This window comes from Bathycoccus prasinos, assembly GCF_002220235.1.
Source record: "Bathycoccus prasinos genomic : chromosome_5".
Classification (NCBI taxonomy): Eukaryota; Viridiplantae; Chlorophyta; class Mamiellophyceae; order Mamiellales; family Bathycoccaceae; genus Bathycoccus; species Bathycoccus prasinos.
Window position 1 is genome coordinate 168171 of NC_024004.1, and position 15661 is coordinate 183831.

Below are 15661 nucleotides of genomic sequence, written 5' to 3' on the forward strand. Positions count from 1 at the left end.
AATTATCTATACTATTACAGCTTGCGCGCAGAATCATTTGTGCATGTGCTTCGAGGAAAGCACGTTTTCGTTTTTAGCGAGAAGTACTTTTTCAAAGACAGCGGGACGGGGGACGGTGACCGGCACCCCTAGCATTTCGCTCAACACGGTTTGCGCTGTCGATACCGTCTCTTTATCGAATTTAGTCGCACTCTCGAATCTGTCACCATCTCCTTCGCTACCACGAGTCTCTACGATATCAACGGCAATTCGAATTGCCTCGAGAGCATGAGACGAATGTTCTCTCACGATTCTCGTGCATCCTCTTTCAGACACGACGCCAATCGACAGTAAATGAACAAAAGTCGAAATCGCTTGGGCTTTGAGCTCCTCTCGATACTTCTCTGCAGCGCGCTTTGATGTTACGTTACCATCGTCGTCTTCGAACTCTCCGACGAGTTTACTACACTGTTTCTCGCCTTGGACGAGCGCTTCAACGACGACTCGGATGCAATCGACGTAGGAAAGATGGTCCAAAAACGTACGCGACGCTCGCGAAATAGCCGCGAGAGATTCTCTACGAATTTTGAAATTCTCGCTCGTTTTAATCAGAGTGAGTAATAGTCGAGTGAGAATGACACCGGCGTTGCTGACGCCTCTGACTGCTGAGAACGCTTCGTTAGAGATCGCATCCTGGTTTTCGAATAAGTTTTTTATGGCAACGCAAGAGTTCCATTGCGTTTTTGCGGAACCCGTAGAGGCGCAAGAAAAGAGCGCCTCGCAAATCAGTTGAAGCGTCTCATCCTCCAAGTCACGAAATTTCGCAATGTGTCCGAGCCCTCGCGCCACGTTCGCCCGCACTTTGTCTGCTTTCGAAATAGTCCACTCGTGGAACAAATGCGTCAATTCTTTATTAATCGATACATCATCACTATCATCCGCAGAAGGCGTCGGCAACCTTGTAGCGCACAAGGCGATGTTTGCAGCGCACAAAGACGCGTTCATTTCCAGCGTCTTTGAAAAATCTTGATGCGTCCTTTCTTGATTCATAGCGTTCTTGACGCTTTCTAACGCGCCCAAGAGAACCTCATTCATTTCGAAATATTTCGGATCTAAGATGAGAAGTGATGCGAGCGTTCTCATGGCTTCCGCGCGAGTTGCGCTCGGATATCGACGATGTTTTTCTCGCAAAATATCGAGAGGAGCCTCAAACACTGCTTTGATTCGAGAAATCTCCGCGGTACCGTTACTACTCGATCGTATATCGCTGATGACACAATCTGTCGTTTCGCTCAAACACCGCAAAGCGGCGATTTTTACGAGTTGCGTGACTTCATCCGATCGCGTGTTCGAAAGGCACGACGGAAGCGCGTTGTCGATAAAATTGCACCACAGCTCGCGGCGAATTTCCGCGCAGAAGAGAAAACTGCTGTTCTTCCTCCTGCTCTTTTGAAGGACAGCGGAGAGCATCGCGCACTGCAATTTTACGCTCGCGTGCATGACCTTCTCGAAAGCGACTTTATTTGCCCTGGAGGAAGATTTTGCCACAAAAATTGCCATCAAGACGTCCGGCGAGAGTTTGCAAACGCACTCTCGATTGGGAAACAAAATTTTTGACGCGTTTTCAGAGGACGCCAACTTTTGCAGCGCTTTAAAAGCCTCGCACGATTCCTGAACTTCTTTGTCTATCAAGGAATCGCGCGTAGTCGATGCGGCTGCTTTTTTCCACAAAGCTTCGCACGCTTGCAAAAACAGCGTCATTTCATCCGCGGTGTATTTTCTGGCGTTTAAGCTGGATTTGAACACCACAGAAGACGCGTTGCTTTCCAAACTTTCAAAGCCGATTTTCGCACTCAACGTGATTCCAAGACATCGAATAATTGGTGCTTCTTTGAAAAACGCGCTCACTACCGCGCTGCTTGGAAACGAGGAATACTCAATCAAAAGTGCGCATTTGATCGAGTTCGCGAGCTGCGGTACCAACCGCTTCGGCAATCTCAAAAACGGCAAGGAATCGACCGCTTTCTCCGTCAAGATGCTCAGCCAGCTTATCCATTTGTCCGCGCTTCCTATGTTGTCTTTACTCGGCGTGGGTGCACCAGGAAAACGTTTTCGAAAATGGTGCTCTGAAATTCTGGTCCACGCGTACGAAATCGTTTCGCACAGCGCCACTGCGTTTTCCCCTAAGTTCATCGATACCGTAGAGAATCCCGACGAAGCTCGACGCGACGATGAGGAAGACATAGCACTCACAGCGCTACCGCCGCTTACACCCTTATCCTCTTTCATCTCTGCCATTGCTAAATACTTCTTCGCTTCGCTTGAATCTAATAACGAAATAATCGCAAAGCACGCCGCCGAACGAACCGATGCGCTTCGTTCGAAAACCATCAACTTTTCGAGCGTTTTCTGCGACGCGAGAAGAACGCTGCTCTTCTTCTTTTTCGGCGCAGGAGAAAACTCTCGAGGGAAGACTATTTGCCATCGCGAACACATTCCCGATGGGTTTCTTTTGGCCATGTACCCCAACGCCGCGAGCGCCTCAGTTTTCAAAAGTTCCACCGGGCTCACCTCTGTTATTGTTGTCTTTGCTTTCCCCGCTTTCTCGAACGCGCTCGACGGTGGTAAGCACCAATCGCTCTCCTCCGCAAACCCGCCGATATATGAATCCTCACTCACCTTCGTCTCTCCATTACCGTCGTCCACTTCGCCTCTCCTCGCACAACCTTCGTACTTATAAAACGCGCATTCTCTCAACAAGACATTCACCAGAGCGTCCATTTCCCGTTCCGGCCAACTCGTGAGCGTCGCGCACGCCTTAATCGCTCTCACTACACACGCCGCGTACCACTGCTTCTCTTCGAGTCTTTTCCCACCACCGTCGCTCTCATCAGTGCTACTCTCCTCCTCACCGCCGTGCTTTTTGAGCGTTGCTACCGCGTCTGCTAAAACCTCCTTCGCCAGTAACGTCGATACGCTCTCGATGTCGGCGACGACGACGATATCTTCGTCCTCCTCCTCTCCTCGATGATTGCTATTCGTCTTTATCGTCGTCGTCGTTTGCGTCTGAATCAGAACACTCGAAAAGTTCGCGTTCGTGCTCGACACCACGCGTCCTACGTTCAAAACCACGCTCCCAATAGCGTGCGCGATGAGCGTCATTTCTCGCGTTCGAATTCGACTTCGGTGCTTTTGTACTTGGTTGTCTTCTTGGTCTTCTTTCATCAAGAATTTTAAAAATCTCAACTGTACGTTCACCAATCGCAAAGAGCTTTCCACGAACACATCGACGACCAAAACATTTTCCTCTTTGTCCTCTTTCGAGTTTGAAGAAGACAAAGAAGAAGAAGAAGAGGTAACACCGCTAAAGCTGATGAAAGCTGATTCTTCTTGTTCTCGTCGTTGTCTCTCTAAAAACTCCAGCGAGATAAACTCGTCTGTATCGTCCTCGTCTTTCTCGTCGTCGGTTCGTTTTCTTCTCGTCAAGATTTCAGACATCTTTTTCTCCAACTGCGCGTTTCTTTCGACGATTTTTGAAAGTAGAACTCGTCGACGTGAGGAAGAAGAAGAAGTCTCCTCTTCCTCTTCCTCTTCCTCCTTCTCGGAACGCCGCGATGCTTTGCCCATGATGGATGATGACTTTTCTTCTCTTCTTCTGAGGAAAAGAAAGAGAGAGAAAATCGAACGCTCGTTATTTAGGGTATTCAACCCTATATCGTCTTCGAGACGAAGGAGGCGAGCGCTCTCTCTCTCTGGCGCATTTTTTCACATCGAGAGAGTTCGTTATAAAGTCGCGCATTTTAGGGGAGTTGAGAGAGCATATCATCATCACTTTTTTTGTGCGCTCGAGAGAAAAGAGACCTCTCTTCTGAGGAAGATGGAGATACCGCGAGCGAGAAGAAGAAGAAGAATAAAAAGAAGATGACGATGAAGCGGAGGAGCAACGAGAGCAAATCAAAAGAGCATAATATCAGGGGAAAGTGGAAATCCGTTTTGCTCGTGGCTTTCATCGCGTTTGTCGCGGAAAAAGCGACGAGCAAAGCGAGAGTGCACTTCGCGATGAGAGGAAAAGGAGAAGTGGTGTTTCGAAGTTCTGGCGCGGGTTTTTTGGAGAGATTTCCTTCTTCTTCTTCTTCTTCTTTGACGACGACGACGACGACGACGACGACGGAGATTCTCGCCGTGGTGACAGTTGGTTGGCAGATATCGTCCTCGTCGAACGAAAGGAAAAGGCACTTACGGCGAATCATCGAAAATTATCGGGAGATGTGCGCCGCTACGGATGACGGTGACGCGCCTCGATTCAAGCGCGTCACGGTAGCCGTAGCGGCGTACGATTTCGACGCGGAGTCGATGACGTCGTTTCTATCGTCTTCCTCTGAACATTTTTTTCGTTCGTCGCGAAGAAACGGCGACTGGCAAATATCTCTCGAGGAGGAGAAGAGTAGCGATGGTCGTCGAGTAACAATTGAACGAGCAGAACGCGCGCTGAAGATGAATTATGTGAAAGAGAACCGGTCGTCGTCGCTGCCGTGCGAGTTTGCCTTGGATTTAGAGTTGTTCGGTTTCAGAGAGATCGACGGGACGAAATCGCATTTGACTCCCGGAGACTTGGCGCTTCGTCACAGGGATATTTTTTTGCGCAGAATACTTTCCGATTGCGAAGACTGCGATGACGAGAGCAGCGATAAAGTCTTATTCATCGTTCAAGAAGACGACGTGTATTTGGATAAGAAACATATTTCTTCATTTCTGGAAACTTCGAAACTTACCGAAAGTGCAAATAAGTTTGCAGAGGAAGGGAAGGGAAGCTTATTCTATCATCCGTTCTTTTTCGATTACGAGAAGGATAGCGACGGCGTCGTGTACGCCGACTGGAGAGTAAACGCTGGCTTCGTTCAAAAATGGAACAACAATCAAACAATTTTTACGAGCACGAAAGCTTCTGGCGGAGGGAGGAGTTTAATGATCCGAGGTCGCTCTCGCCTTCAAGATTTACTTTTTTCATCGGAAAGCAGTAGCAGTGTCGGTGAAACTCGCGTTGCGGAACTAAGAGAATGGCTCGACCCACTCTCTGTGCATCCCGGTGAGTTCAACGTCGAAGTAGCCACGAACAGGTGGATTGAAAGAAAGGTACACGCTCGCGTCCATAAAACCAAAGCTAGAAGGCAAGTTCGCTTTCTCTTGCCACTCTCTTCAGGCGTTGTCGACGCCAAACATCGCGCCGGATCGTTGGAGACTTTGCTCGACAGCGCCGGCATCTGGCACGCTTCGAACACGTACGTGGAAAGGAGGAAAGAGCTTTCACCACTCGATCCAACTTCTCCGTCGAAAAACAAAAAGAATCAAGAAACTTTGGAGCGTTTGCGATGGCGCGAGCTTCAACAAATCTTTCGCTCGTGTCTCGAGGAAGGACAAAAAAGCGAAGAAGAAGAAGAAGGAGGTGAGAACGAATGTTTTCGATGTTTATCGGTCTCGTCTGAAAAAAAGGCGGAATACCGCGCTCGCGTTGTCGTCGACGACGACGACGAAAAGAGAAGAACGAGGAGAAGAAGAAGAAGAATCGATGTTGTCTTTTCGTGCGCGTAGAGAGAGACGGGCGCGGCGCCAGCGCCCGAAAAAGTGTCAGTTAGTTATTTTCGTTCATTCTCAATATACGCGTAGTTCTACGACATAGTCCTTTCGGCGTGTTTTACAGGGCGCGGGGTGCACACAAAAAAAAAACTACGTACTTGATGCCTCTGCTTACTGCAACAGTTCCTCGCACGCAAAACACAACACGCGCGCGAGATTATTAAAAATAAACGAACGAAATTAACATGCAAACCCACTTGAAGAGTCGTCAGCAGCAGCGTCAAAGCTACCGCGACGACTTCCCCGTGGCGGCGAGAGTCGACGACTCGGTGGCAGCAGATTTTGACGATTCGAAATCGAAAAAGCGCGTTAACACTCCGCGCCTTTTTTTCTGGTGGAGAAAAGCGAAAAAGTCGCGCGATGTGGTCGCGCTTTCGATCGTGTTCCTCCTGACTTTTTTTCTCTCCTACTCTTTGACGTCGTCGTCCTCGTCGTCGTCTTTTGAGTCGAACAGCTTTGGACCAGCGGTGCAACGCGGTCTCGCGCTGCGAAAGAAATTCGCCGAACAATCAGCCGCTTCTTCTAACCACGCGTACAGATACTCGAACAGCCATCACGCGTTGGAGTACTCGACTCGCAGACAATTGTTGGCGACTGCATATCCTGAAATCGATGAAATTTCACCTCCAGTGACGACGTGCAGCGTGACTGGAGAATCTTACGTCGTGCAAGGTGCCGATACCGCGGGAGACTTTGGCTCTCGAATGTGTTGTTCTTCGTATTATGCGACGGAGGTGACCTTTTGCGGGTACACGACGACGGCGCCCAGTTTCGAGTATGCAATGCACGTGACGTCGGGTAGAACGTCGACGACGAGTATAAGCTCGGGAGCGACGGAAACGGGAGAGGGTGACTGTAAAACGTACGATACTTCCGCGGCGCCCGCGAAGATTTGCGTGTACACGGAGTGCCAGACCACCGATATGGCTGACTGCACGTTTTCCGAGGAGGGGGGGCATTCGGTTACATTTACTCACGCGCCTTGGCCGAGTCCACCGCCAACGCCGAGCCCACCTCCAGCGCAAGCTGCAGTCGATGCCACGATGGAGCTAACGGGATACAGCGCGGCCGAGTTTGGTGAAGCGCAAAAGACGGCGTTTAAGAAAGGCATGGCGGCGTATTTGAACGTTGGCGCCGATGCTATTACGGTGAAGAGTGTTATCGACGTCGTCGACGCAAGTCGTCGTAAACTTCAAGCGGCTACGGACAAAGTAAAAATCGAATTTACGGTGGAAACAACCACTTATGCCGATATTTCAGACGTGGAGGAAAAACTCGTCACTGAAGATTCGACGAAGTTGAACGAAATGGTAACTACTCTCAGTGCGCAAGCGGATTTGACCGTTACCGCCGTTACCGCTCCGGTGTCGCTGACGAAACTCGCGCCGCCTCCTTCGCCTCCTCCGGAAGCTCAGGCAATCATATCTGGTGCAATTCCTCGTTTAACTCGACTTTTATCGATCGTATCGCTCTTGTGTGCGGTTTCGATGACCTATGTTTTGTAATAACTGAAAATGTACGATGAAGAAATATTATCACGGCGTTCTTGCTTTTAAACAAATCTATATTCTATTTCATTTCTAGAAAGTACCGCACAACTACACTTTAAGGAGTAAAGAGAGAAAGTCATGACCAACGCTAAAAGCAACGAAACCCTCGCGAAAGAACAACAAAATAAGAAGAAGCAAAAAGAGCTCGTAGATTTAGAGTGCGACGACGAGTTCGAGGAGTTCAACGAAGAAGGTATTCTATATGTAACGTATTTAAAATCGTAACGCGTGAAGATTTGAGATCTCTCTCTTCTCTCTCGTTTCTTTTCTGATCTTTGTTTTGCGCGTAAAAACTGACGATCTCTCTCTCTCTCTCTCTTTACTTCAACGCGAACGAAAACAGAGTGGACGAGAGAAAACGAGGAGAAAGAAGACGTGGCGCAGTGGGAAAACGATTGGGACGACACCGAAGAAACGGACGATTTCAAGACGCATTTGAGAGAGGAATTGAAGAAGAACGCCCACAGGAAATAAATACTAATAATGAACGCTACTACGACGACTTCTTCTCCGTACGCGGCGATTGCAAAGATGCGACGCGAATTTCCGCAATCGTACGTCATTCAATTAGCCACGGTGAATAGTCAAGGGAAACCGAAAGTGAGAAGCGTGTTGTTTGAAGATTTGAAGACGAGCGAGAAAGAGCAAGTGCTCGTATCGATGAAGTGTTCGAAGAAATCGAATAAGTTTGCGAAAGCTCTCGAAGATGGGTCAGCGACGGCTGATGGGGAAGTGTGTTGGTGGGTAGAAGATTCGAATTGCCAGTGGCGCTTCAGTGGGAGTGTGGATCTCGTCTCCGACGGAGACGAAAGACGCCGTCTTTGGGATCACATGAACGCGGGCGGCAAAGGTCAATTCTTATTACCCCAGGACGCGGGAGAGATGCAACGAAATACGGAAGAGTTGAGAGAGAAACAAATAGAAAAGTTAAAATCGTTCGGAGAAGACCAGAGCGCAGCGTTTGACGCGCCGATGGAAGATTTTTTAGTTTGCGTTCTCAGATGCGAGGAGATAGATTACTTAAATTTAGGAACTTTAGAGAGGAGAAATTGGATTTACGACGACGAAAAGGCATCTTACGATTTAAGAAAAGACGGCGTGTGCGTTCCGGTGGTGTCGTCCGTCAAGAATGCATAGTACAGTAGGTAGTACAGCTGACATTTAGATTTTTTAATATACTACAACTATGCTTGGTTACTACTAAATAAATCAATCAATCAGTACGAGAGATCGACATACGAGTGCGCGTTGTGCAATACGTACGAAGGAACAAACCTTTCTAAAACTTCTCTATCGACGTTCGCGAAATACGACAAAGTTTCCAAGTACGCGACCAATTTGCGCACGTCGTCCGGATACGAGTACGTTCGCTCCAAGTTTCCTTGGGCGATGTTTTTGCGAGTGCTCACAATACTACCTCCCGGCTTCGGAGGTTTGACGTTTGCGTATTTCGAAAGTTTGTCCTCTCTTCTCTTCATGGCAATCGCCGCGATTCTTGATTTGATTTCGAGGCCGACGGAGGCGATGTGCTGCGTGAGCGTTTCGGTCCCGTTGAACTGCGCGCATAAGCTCGCGATGCCTACGATGATGGCAGACACGTCGTATCTGAAAAGGCTCCTTCCGCTCACCTCGCTCGCGATTAGAATTTTCAATTCTTCCGAGTATTCAACGTTTGGAAAGACGTATTTCTCAAGAAATACGAAAAGAACGTCCGCGACGTTGATTTTTTGTGCGTCGGATTCGTCAATTTTCACGTACGTTTGCAATAAAGGCGTTTGGAATCCAATACTTTTTAACTTATCGCTGAGTTCCTCGTAAAATCTCGATTGCGAGGGCAAGAGTTTGGCGCTCAAAACGTGTTGAGTTTCGTCACACAGCATCGCGTCGTTCACGTTTTCAATTGCTTTTACCAAATTTCCAGAATCGATTTTCGCGCTCGAACTCAATTCTGTATTCACGAACGTTCGCAAGAGTAAACACGCGCCGATACCGTGTAAATCTTTGCAAAAGTTCTTCACGAATGCCTCGTCCAGATTTGGTAAGCGATAGTCCCTTACTCCTTCACCAACGCGTGTTAACGTCTTCGCAACGATCGCGCCAGCGACGCACTCCCTCAAACTTTGAGCGATAATATTCGTCAATAACTCATCCATCGAGCGTAAACCGGAAACTCCAATCGCTTTATTCACGATTTTAAACGTACTCGAACTCAATTTCTGTCTATCGGTTTTCACGAAATCGACCCAGGCGAATCGATTGGGAAGAAAAATCATAGTTTCGTCGATATATTTCGGTTCAGACGTCAATTTAATCAGTTTTCGAACGATTCTACCCATGTACGTCTGCGAATCCGGTTCATTTTTGGTGGGAGGAAAGATCGGTATTCCCAACGCAACCGCGCGCGGCGTCGAAGAGGTACCAACGTTTCTGCTCGCCGAAGGACTTCCCAAAGCGCGTTTTTCGCGCTCGACGCAAAATTGGTTCACTCGTGCCAACTCTTCTCGCCACGCTTTCAATCCTCGCACGTTGACGTAATCCTGAATGTATTCGAACGAGCTTTTGAAAGCTTCGAGCCTTTCGACGCACGAGATGAGTTTCTCTTTGAATACTCGCGCGGAATCTCGATCGTGCCCTTCGAATCTACACTCCTCGTCGAATAGTTTTGCCAATCGTCGCGCCAATTGCTCGCGAATGCCATCCTCTAATAGTTTTCTCGGGTCGAGTTCAATAACGCCAACGAACGTTTTCTCCATCGCTAAAATACCTCGCGCGAACGCGGCTATGTTATGAGTCGTTTGCGCCAGTTCCTCTCTCGTTTCTAATTTTGCGTACTCGGTGAGTTCTCGCTTTTCAATCGTTGCCGGTAAGTTTGTAAGCTCTGATGTTCGTAGACTCACCACTTTCTCGTCGAGTATTTTAAAGACGGATTCAGGAATGACGGTCAATATCGTGCTCGCGTAAGATGCAATTTCTTTGCTGTAAAATTTTGAACACGCGTCTACGTCTTCGCTGCGCTCGTCGCTCGAGATGCGCATGAGCGGCATCTCGAGCACTGAACGCAGCTTGAGCAGCAAAGAACGCACTTTAGAACACGCGAAGGGATCTTGTTGCACGCGACTACGCAAAGCTTCGCGTATTGAATCTTTAACCGACCACGCATACGAGGCGTCCGAAACAGCAGTGATGGTATTCAACGCTTTTTCACCGACGCTCGCTGTTTTCAACATGACTTCTAAAAACTGTCGAGCCTCTGCAATGTACGTTTTCGCTTGAAGGTTGGTGTTGATGGAATGAAAGTTATCGACTTCAAGCAACGCGGAGGAAAGTTGCTGAATCGTTTTCGAAGGCTGCGTGTGCTCCAACTGTTCTATTTGCTCGGCGATGTGCGCGAACCAGTGCGTCAAATTCTCGTCCTTCTTCACGGAAAACTTAGTCAAAGTCTCCGAACCAGCAAAGTAGCGCGACAGTTCGGAAATTCTCGACGTTGCTTCTTCTCGCGCGTTTTCCCACCGCGTGTTTTTATCTTTTAACAACTTTGCGTACGTGAGTTTCGTAACGCGTTCGATTTCGGCGACGTCGAGCAAAAGTTCCATTTGTCGTTCCATTTTCGGCGCGTAATACGCAAACGAGGATGATAAGTCTGTATTTTGAGAAACGTTATGCAGCAAACACCAGCGCAACCAATTATTGGCATCTCGCAAACTATCGAGAATCAAACTTTCGTTATCGAGAACGAACTTCTCGTCGACGATTTTCCTCTTTGCGAAAAACGAGCGAAAGACTTTCGAGATCTCGTTGAATTTTCTATCGCACCGTACGCATAATTTCTGCACATTCTTTGCGTTTAACGCGATGTTCAAAGCCTCGTTCGCTGCCTCGCATCGTTTCCATGCCATTCGCAGATCTATCGTTTTACCGAACGTCCAATTGACGATCCAGTTATCGGCAAAATGTTTCTCCACAATCTCTCGCATCACTTCTGGTTTATCCATCAACGTTTCCGGGGAGAACCACAAGATGGACACCAACAAAGACGCTTGTTGCGACAACGCTATCGACCGATGATCGGGGTCTGGATAATATTCCGAGCAACAGTTATAAATATCGTCCGAACGAAGTTTTCCAATCGCGAGCGATAACGCTCGTTTCGGCATCGGAAACCTCGAGAAGTACGCGTCGTGCGGGTACCCGCTCGGGAAATTGCTCTCTAAGCTGTTTTCACTATTGCTATCGTTGTTTTTGCTATCGCCGCCACTGTTGCTACTGCTACTTGTAAGAGTACTACTTCCCAACCACGACGACGATGACAACGACGACGACATCGAGGACGACAAAGAAGCGCCGTATTTCGTCCTCTCTGTCAACTTCACCACGTCTTCAAACTGCGCAAGAGTCGCGTCGTAGGAATACGCGGTTCCATCGCCGGCATCGTACGCGTTCCTCTTACACCGATAATATGCCACCACTATGCGTTCTTTCACTTCGTAATCGAACGTCGTATCTATGGATAACAAAATCTGCCCAAACAACGCCACCGCTTCCGGTAAAAGCTGTTTCCCCTCTCGATTCGTCAAAAGCGTCTCAATCGTCTCGCTTCCGTATACACCAATCTCCACGTCCTCGGTAAACTTTACGAACGCTTTGTACCAAGTTGTAACCGCATTAAACGCCAAATAATACCTCTCTAAAAGCTTTTCGTACTTCCTCCTAAACTCCGCGTCCAACCGTCTCGACGTCGCCGATTTCGAAATCGAATGTTCAATCTTCTCCGGCGTTTCTAAATACTTGAAATCGAACAAGATTGGTTTGTATTTATTATTACTGCTATTATTGTTGCTCTTTCTGTTATTTTTCCACTCGTCTGGTACGACGCGCGATAACAATCGTAACTCGCATATCAGCGCGTGCGCTTTCGAAACCAAGTGCGAGATATCTTCGATGCCACTTTTCGTGTTCGTTTTCGTTTTTAGCAAACTTGCAGAATTCATCGTCGTCGTTTCGGTGGTCGTTTTATTAGTAGTAGTATTGTCAACAGCAGTGGCAGAGACGCTTCCCTCTTCTTCTTCTTGGTCGTCTTCTTCTTCGTCTTCGTCTTCGTCTTCTGCTGTCGTTCGAGGCGCTACATCATCATCATCATCATCCTTCAAATCCTTCTTGGATTCATCAATTTTCTCAATTCGCCCAAATCTCGGTGGAGGAGGAGGCGGAGGCGGAGGAGGCGGAGGAGGAGGAGGAGGAGGAATAGGAATAGGAATAGGCATCGCGTCGTCATCGACGTTGTTTGTGTTCATCCTCTCTCTCTTCTCCCTTCTTCTTTAACTTCTTTTTTTTTTCGTTCACTTAAGAGGACACATCATCATCCGTAATAATAAAAACTGTTGCTCTCCGCCTTGTGAAAGTGTTGTTATAAGAACGAGAGCAAAAAACCAAGAAAAGAACAGGAGTTCAAAAAAAAGTCAACAAAAAAAATTTTGAAAAATTTCTTTTTTCTCTCTTTTTTCTCTCTTCTGTGTTTTGCGATCATCATCATCATCATCATCATCGTCGTCGAGATCTCGTCATACTTTTAAAAGCTCTTATTATATATATATACACTTAAAGAGAAGAGAAGAAGTGAGATAATACGAATAAGATACGTGAGATACACACTCACACGCGCGATCATCCAAAGACAGATACACAGAGAAAGATGGCGGTGCAACAAACACAAAAACAATCAACAGTCGGGGAACGGTACACCGACGACAAACTGAAACACGACATTCGCATTTCAAACATGACGGCGGCGAAGAAGCTCGCGGATGCGATACGAACGTCCTTAGGGCCGAGAGGTATGGATAAGATGATGGTCTCGGAGAAAAACGACGTGACGATTACCAACGATGGGGCGACTATTTTGTCCAAGATGAAAGCCACGCATCCGGCGGCGAAGATGTTGGTGGAACTGTCGAAATCCCAAGACATCGTCGCCGGAGACGGGACGACGTCTGTGGCGGTGTTGTGTGGAGCGTTGTTGAATAAATGCATCGCTTTACTCGCGAGAGGCGTGCATCCGACGATTATTTCGGATTCGTTGGCGTTGGCGTGCGACGAGGCGTGCAAGTTGACGGAAACGTTTGCGATTCCGGTCAACATCAACGACCGAGAACAGTTGATAAACGCGGCGACGACGAGTTTAGGGAGTAAAGTCGTCGCGCAGTATTCGGACGTGTTGGCACCGATCGCGGTGGATTGTGTGAGTAGGATTTTGGACGATAAGAGACCGGATTTAGTGGATTTGAGAGACGTGAGGTGCGTGAGAAAGCAAGGCGGGACGATCGACGATACCGAGTTGACGGAAGGCATCGTGTTTGACCAGAAAACGGCCAAAGGCTCCGGGTCGGGGATTCATACCGTAGAGGACGCGAAAATAGCGTTGATTCAGTTTTGTATCAGTCCACCAAAAACGGACATGGAGAATAACGTGATTGTGAGCGATTACACGCAAATGGACAGGATTTTAAAAGAGGAGAGGAATTACGTCATCGGTTTGATCAAGAAAATCAAAGCGACTGGGTGCAACGTTTTGTTGATTCAAAAATCAATCTTGAGAGACGCGGTGACCGAGTTGGGGATGCATTATTTACAAAAAGCGAAGATTATGGTCATTAAAGACGTGGAGAGAGACGAGATTGAGTTTATCGCGAAGACGTTGAAGTTGCAACCGGTGGCGCATCCGGAGCAATTGACGCCGGAAAAGTTGGGAAGAGCCAAGTTGGCGAAGGAAGTCGTGTGCGGTAAATCGAAGGTGGTGAAAGTGACTGGAATTGAAAACATGGGGAAAACGGTTTCAGTCATCGTTCGAGGCTCAAATCAGTTGGTTTTAGACGAAGCAGATCGATCGTTACACGACGCTTTGTGCGTCATCAGATGTTTGGCGCACAAGCAGTTTTTAATCACCGGCGGAGGGTCGGCGGAGATTGAGTTATCGGTGAGATTAGGACAGTGGGCGCGAACGTTATCTGGGATGGAATCGGTCTGCGTGAAAGCGTTCGCGGAAGCGTTGGAGGTTATTCCGTACACTTTAGCTGAAAATGCCGGGTTGAATCCGATTGAAATCGTCACGGAGTTGAGAAACAAACACGCCATGTTGGGCAACGTCCACGAAGGCATCAACGTGAAGAAAGGGACGGTGAGCGACATGAGAAAGGAGAACGTTTTGCAGCCGCTTTTAGTAACGACTTCGGCTTTGAGCTTGGCCACAGAGTGCGCGAGAATGATTTTGAAGATTGATGATATCTGTCCGGTTCGATAATAATGAAACTTGTAAGAATGGGGTTATGGAGAAGAAGGAGATTTTGAAGATTTGGATAAAGATTTGAGGCGGGAGAAAGCGCGAATAGGATGTAACGCACATAGAAACGAATAACAAATTGTAGTAGAAGTATAAGAGAACGACGCGTCATAAATATAAGAGAGAATGCGCGTAGTATGGATATATATATATAGATATAGATATACGTATGTGTATCAATGATATATATATAATAAACAAAAGCTAAGGACAATATAGTAGATTTTAATTTGCTAACCTCTCTCAAAAGAAGAGAAAAGAATTCTACTTTCTCTCTTCCAGGTTGACTACGCAGGCTGCTCCGCCGCACTTTTCCAACAAATCCTTGGTGATATCCGTCGGGTTTTGCGCCGCGTGCGGATGTTCCGACCCTTTGTACACTTTCAAGTGTCTAAACACTTCTCGACCCATTCTGTTTTTCGGCAACATGCCTTTGATTGCTTTTTCGACGATGCGTTCCGGTAATCTCTCTTGCAAGTGACGGAACGTCTCAATCTTCATGGACCCGGGTCTCCCGGTCGTGGAGAAGTTTCTGTATAACTTATCCTCGAATTTCTTCCCCGAAACGACCACTTTTTCCGCGTTGATGACGACCAAGTTCACCCCAGTGGTAAACGACGGGTGGAACGTCGCCACGTTCCCACCTCTCAAATACGTCGCCGCGACGGACGCCATTCGCCCGAGTCTCAAATCCGTCGCATCGACGACCACCCACGGCTTGCGCGAATTATCCACGTCCTCGGCTTTCGGGTAATACGTTTTGTTGAAAAAGTCTGCGCCCTTTTTATCCACGGAAACTCCCTCCGGAGTGTTTTGCAACGACCTACCGCGCAAAGCAGACATAGGCGTCATTCTCAAAACCTCTTTTTTCGAGGGAACGGCGGATTTACGGAACGCGCTCGCGTTGCCCACGAAGGACGACGTGGAAGCTAAAGCAGACATTGTTGATGTATAAAATTAAGTTTTCTTTATTCGAATTTGCGACGTGATTCCAAATGCTCGTTTCGCGTGGTGATGATGACACAGTACGCGCGCGTCTAAGAATGAGGTTAATTCTCCCCCCTCGGGATAAGCTTTGAGCCGTTTTTTTCCTTTTTTTTTTGTCTGCCTCTTTTCTTTTCGAGAAACAAACAAACACACAAATAAACAGAGAAAGAGAGTGTGT

At 47.7% G+C, this 15661-nt stretch overlaps 7 protein-coding genes across 7 annotated transcripts; 4 read left to right on the plus strand and 3 right to left on the minus strand.

The window, feature by feature from the left end:
- Positions 1-33: 33 nt before the first annotated feature.
- On the minus strand, positions 34-3477 carry Bathy05g00960 (predicted protein; the record flags this gene model as incomplete). Its single annotated transcript, XM_007513108.1, has 1 exon — positions 34-3477. The coding sequence occupies one exon, from the start codon at positions 3475-3477 to the stop codon at positions 34-36; it is 3444 nt and encodes a 1147-aa protein (XP_007513170.1).
- Positions 3478-3900: 423 nt separating this feature from the next.
- Positions 3901-5568, plus strand: Bathy05g00970 (unknown protein; the record flags this gene model as incomplete). Its single annotated transcript, XM_007512877.1, has 1 exon — positions 3901-5568. The coding sequence occupies one exon, from the start codon at positions 3901-3903 to the stop codon at positions 5566-5568; it is 1668 nt and encodes a 555-aa protein (XP_007512939.1).
- Positions 5569-5798: 230 nt separating this feature from the next.
- On the plus strand, positions 5799-7118 carry Bathy05g00980 (unnamed protein product; the record flags this gene model as incomplete). Its single annotated transcript, XM_007513116.1, has 1 exon — positions 5799-7118. The coding sequence occupies one exon, from the start codon at positions 5799-5801 to the stop codon at positions 7116-7118; it is 1320 nt and encodes a 439-aa protein (XP_007513178.1).
- A 528-nt stretch (positions 7119-7646) lies between these two features.
- Positions 7647-8300, plus strand: Bathy05g00990 (hypothetical protein SYNPCC7002_A1369; the record flags this gene model as incomplete). Its single annotated transcript, XM_007512866.1, has 1 exon — positions 7647-8300. The coding sequence occupies one exon, from the start codon at positions 7647-7649 to the stop codon at positions 8298-8300; it is 654 nt and encodes a 217-aa protein (XP_007512928.1).
- Positions 8301-8380: 80 nt separating this feature from the next.
- Bathy05g01000 (WASH complex subunit strumpellin) lies at positions 8381-12424 on the minus strand (the record flags this gene model as incomplete). The annotated part of the gene is made up of 1 exon (XM_007513105.1): positions 8381-12424. One exon carries the CDS (start codon positions 12422-12424, stop codon positions 8381-8383), a length of 4044 nt encoding a protein of 1347 aa, XP_007513167.1.
- A 428-nt stretch (positions 12425-12852) lies between these two features.
- Positions 12853-14457, plus strand: Bathy05g01010 (predicted protein; the record flags this gene model as incomplete). The annotated part of the gene is made up of 1 exon (XM_007512879.1): positions 12853-14457. One exon carries the CDS (start codon positions 12853-12855, stop codon positions 14455-14457), a length of 1605 nt encoding a protein of 534 aa, XP_007512941.1.
- Positions 14458-14760: 303 nt separating this feature from the next.
- Bathy05g01020 (50S ribosomal protein L13) lies at positions 14761-15438 on the minus strand (the record flags this gene model as incomplete). The annotated part of the gene is made up of 1 exon (XM_007513132.1): positions 14761-15438. The coding sequence occupies one exon, from the start codon at positions 15436-15438 to the stop codon at positions 14761-14763; it is 678 nt and encodes a 225-aa protein (XP_007513194.1).
- Between the last annotated feature and the right edge of the window lie 223 nt (positions 15439-15661).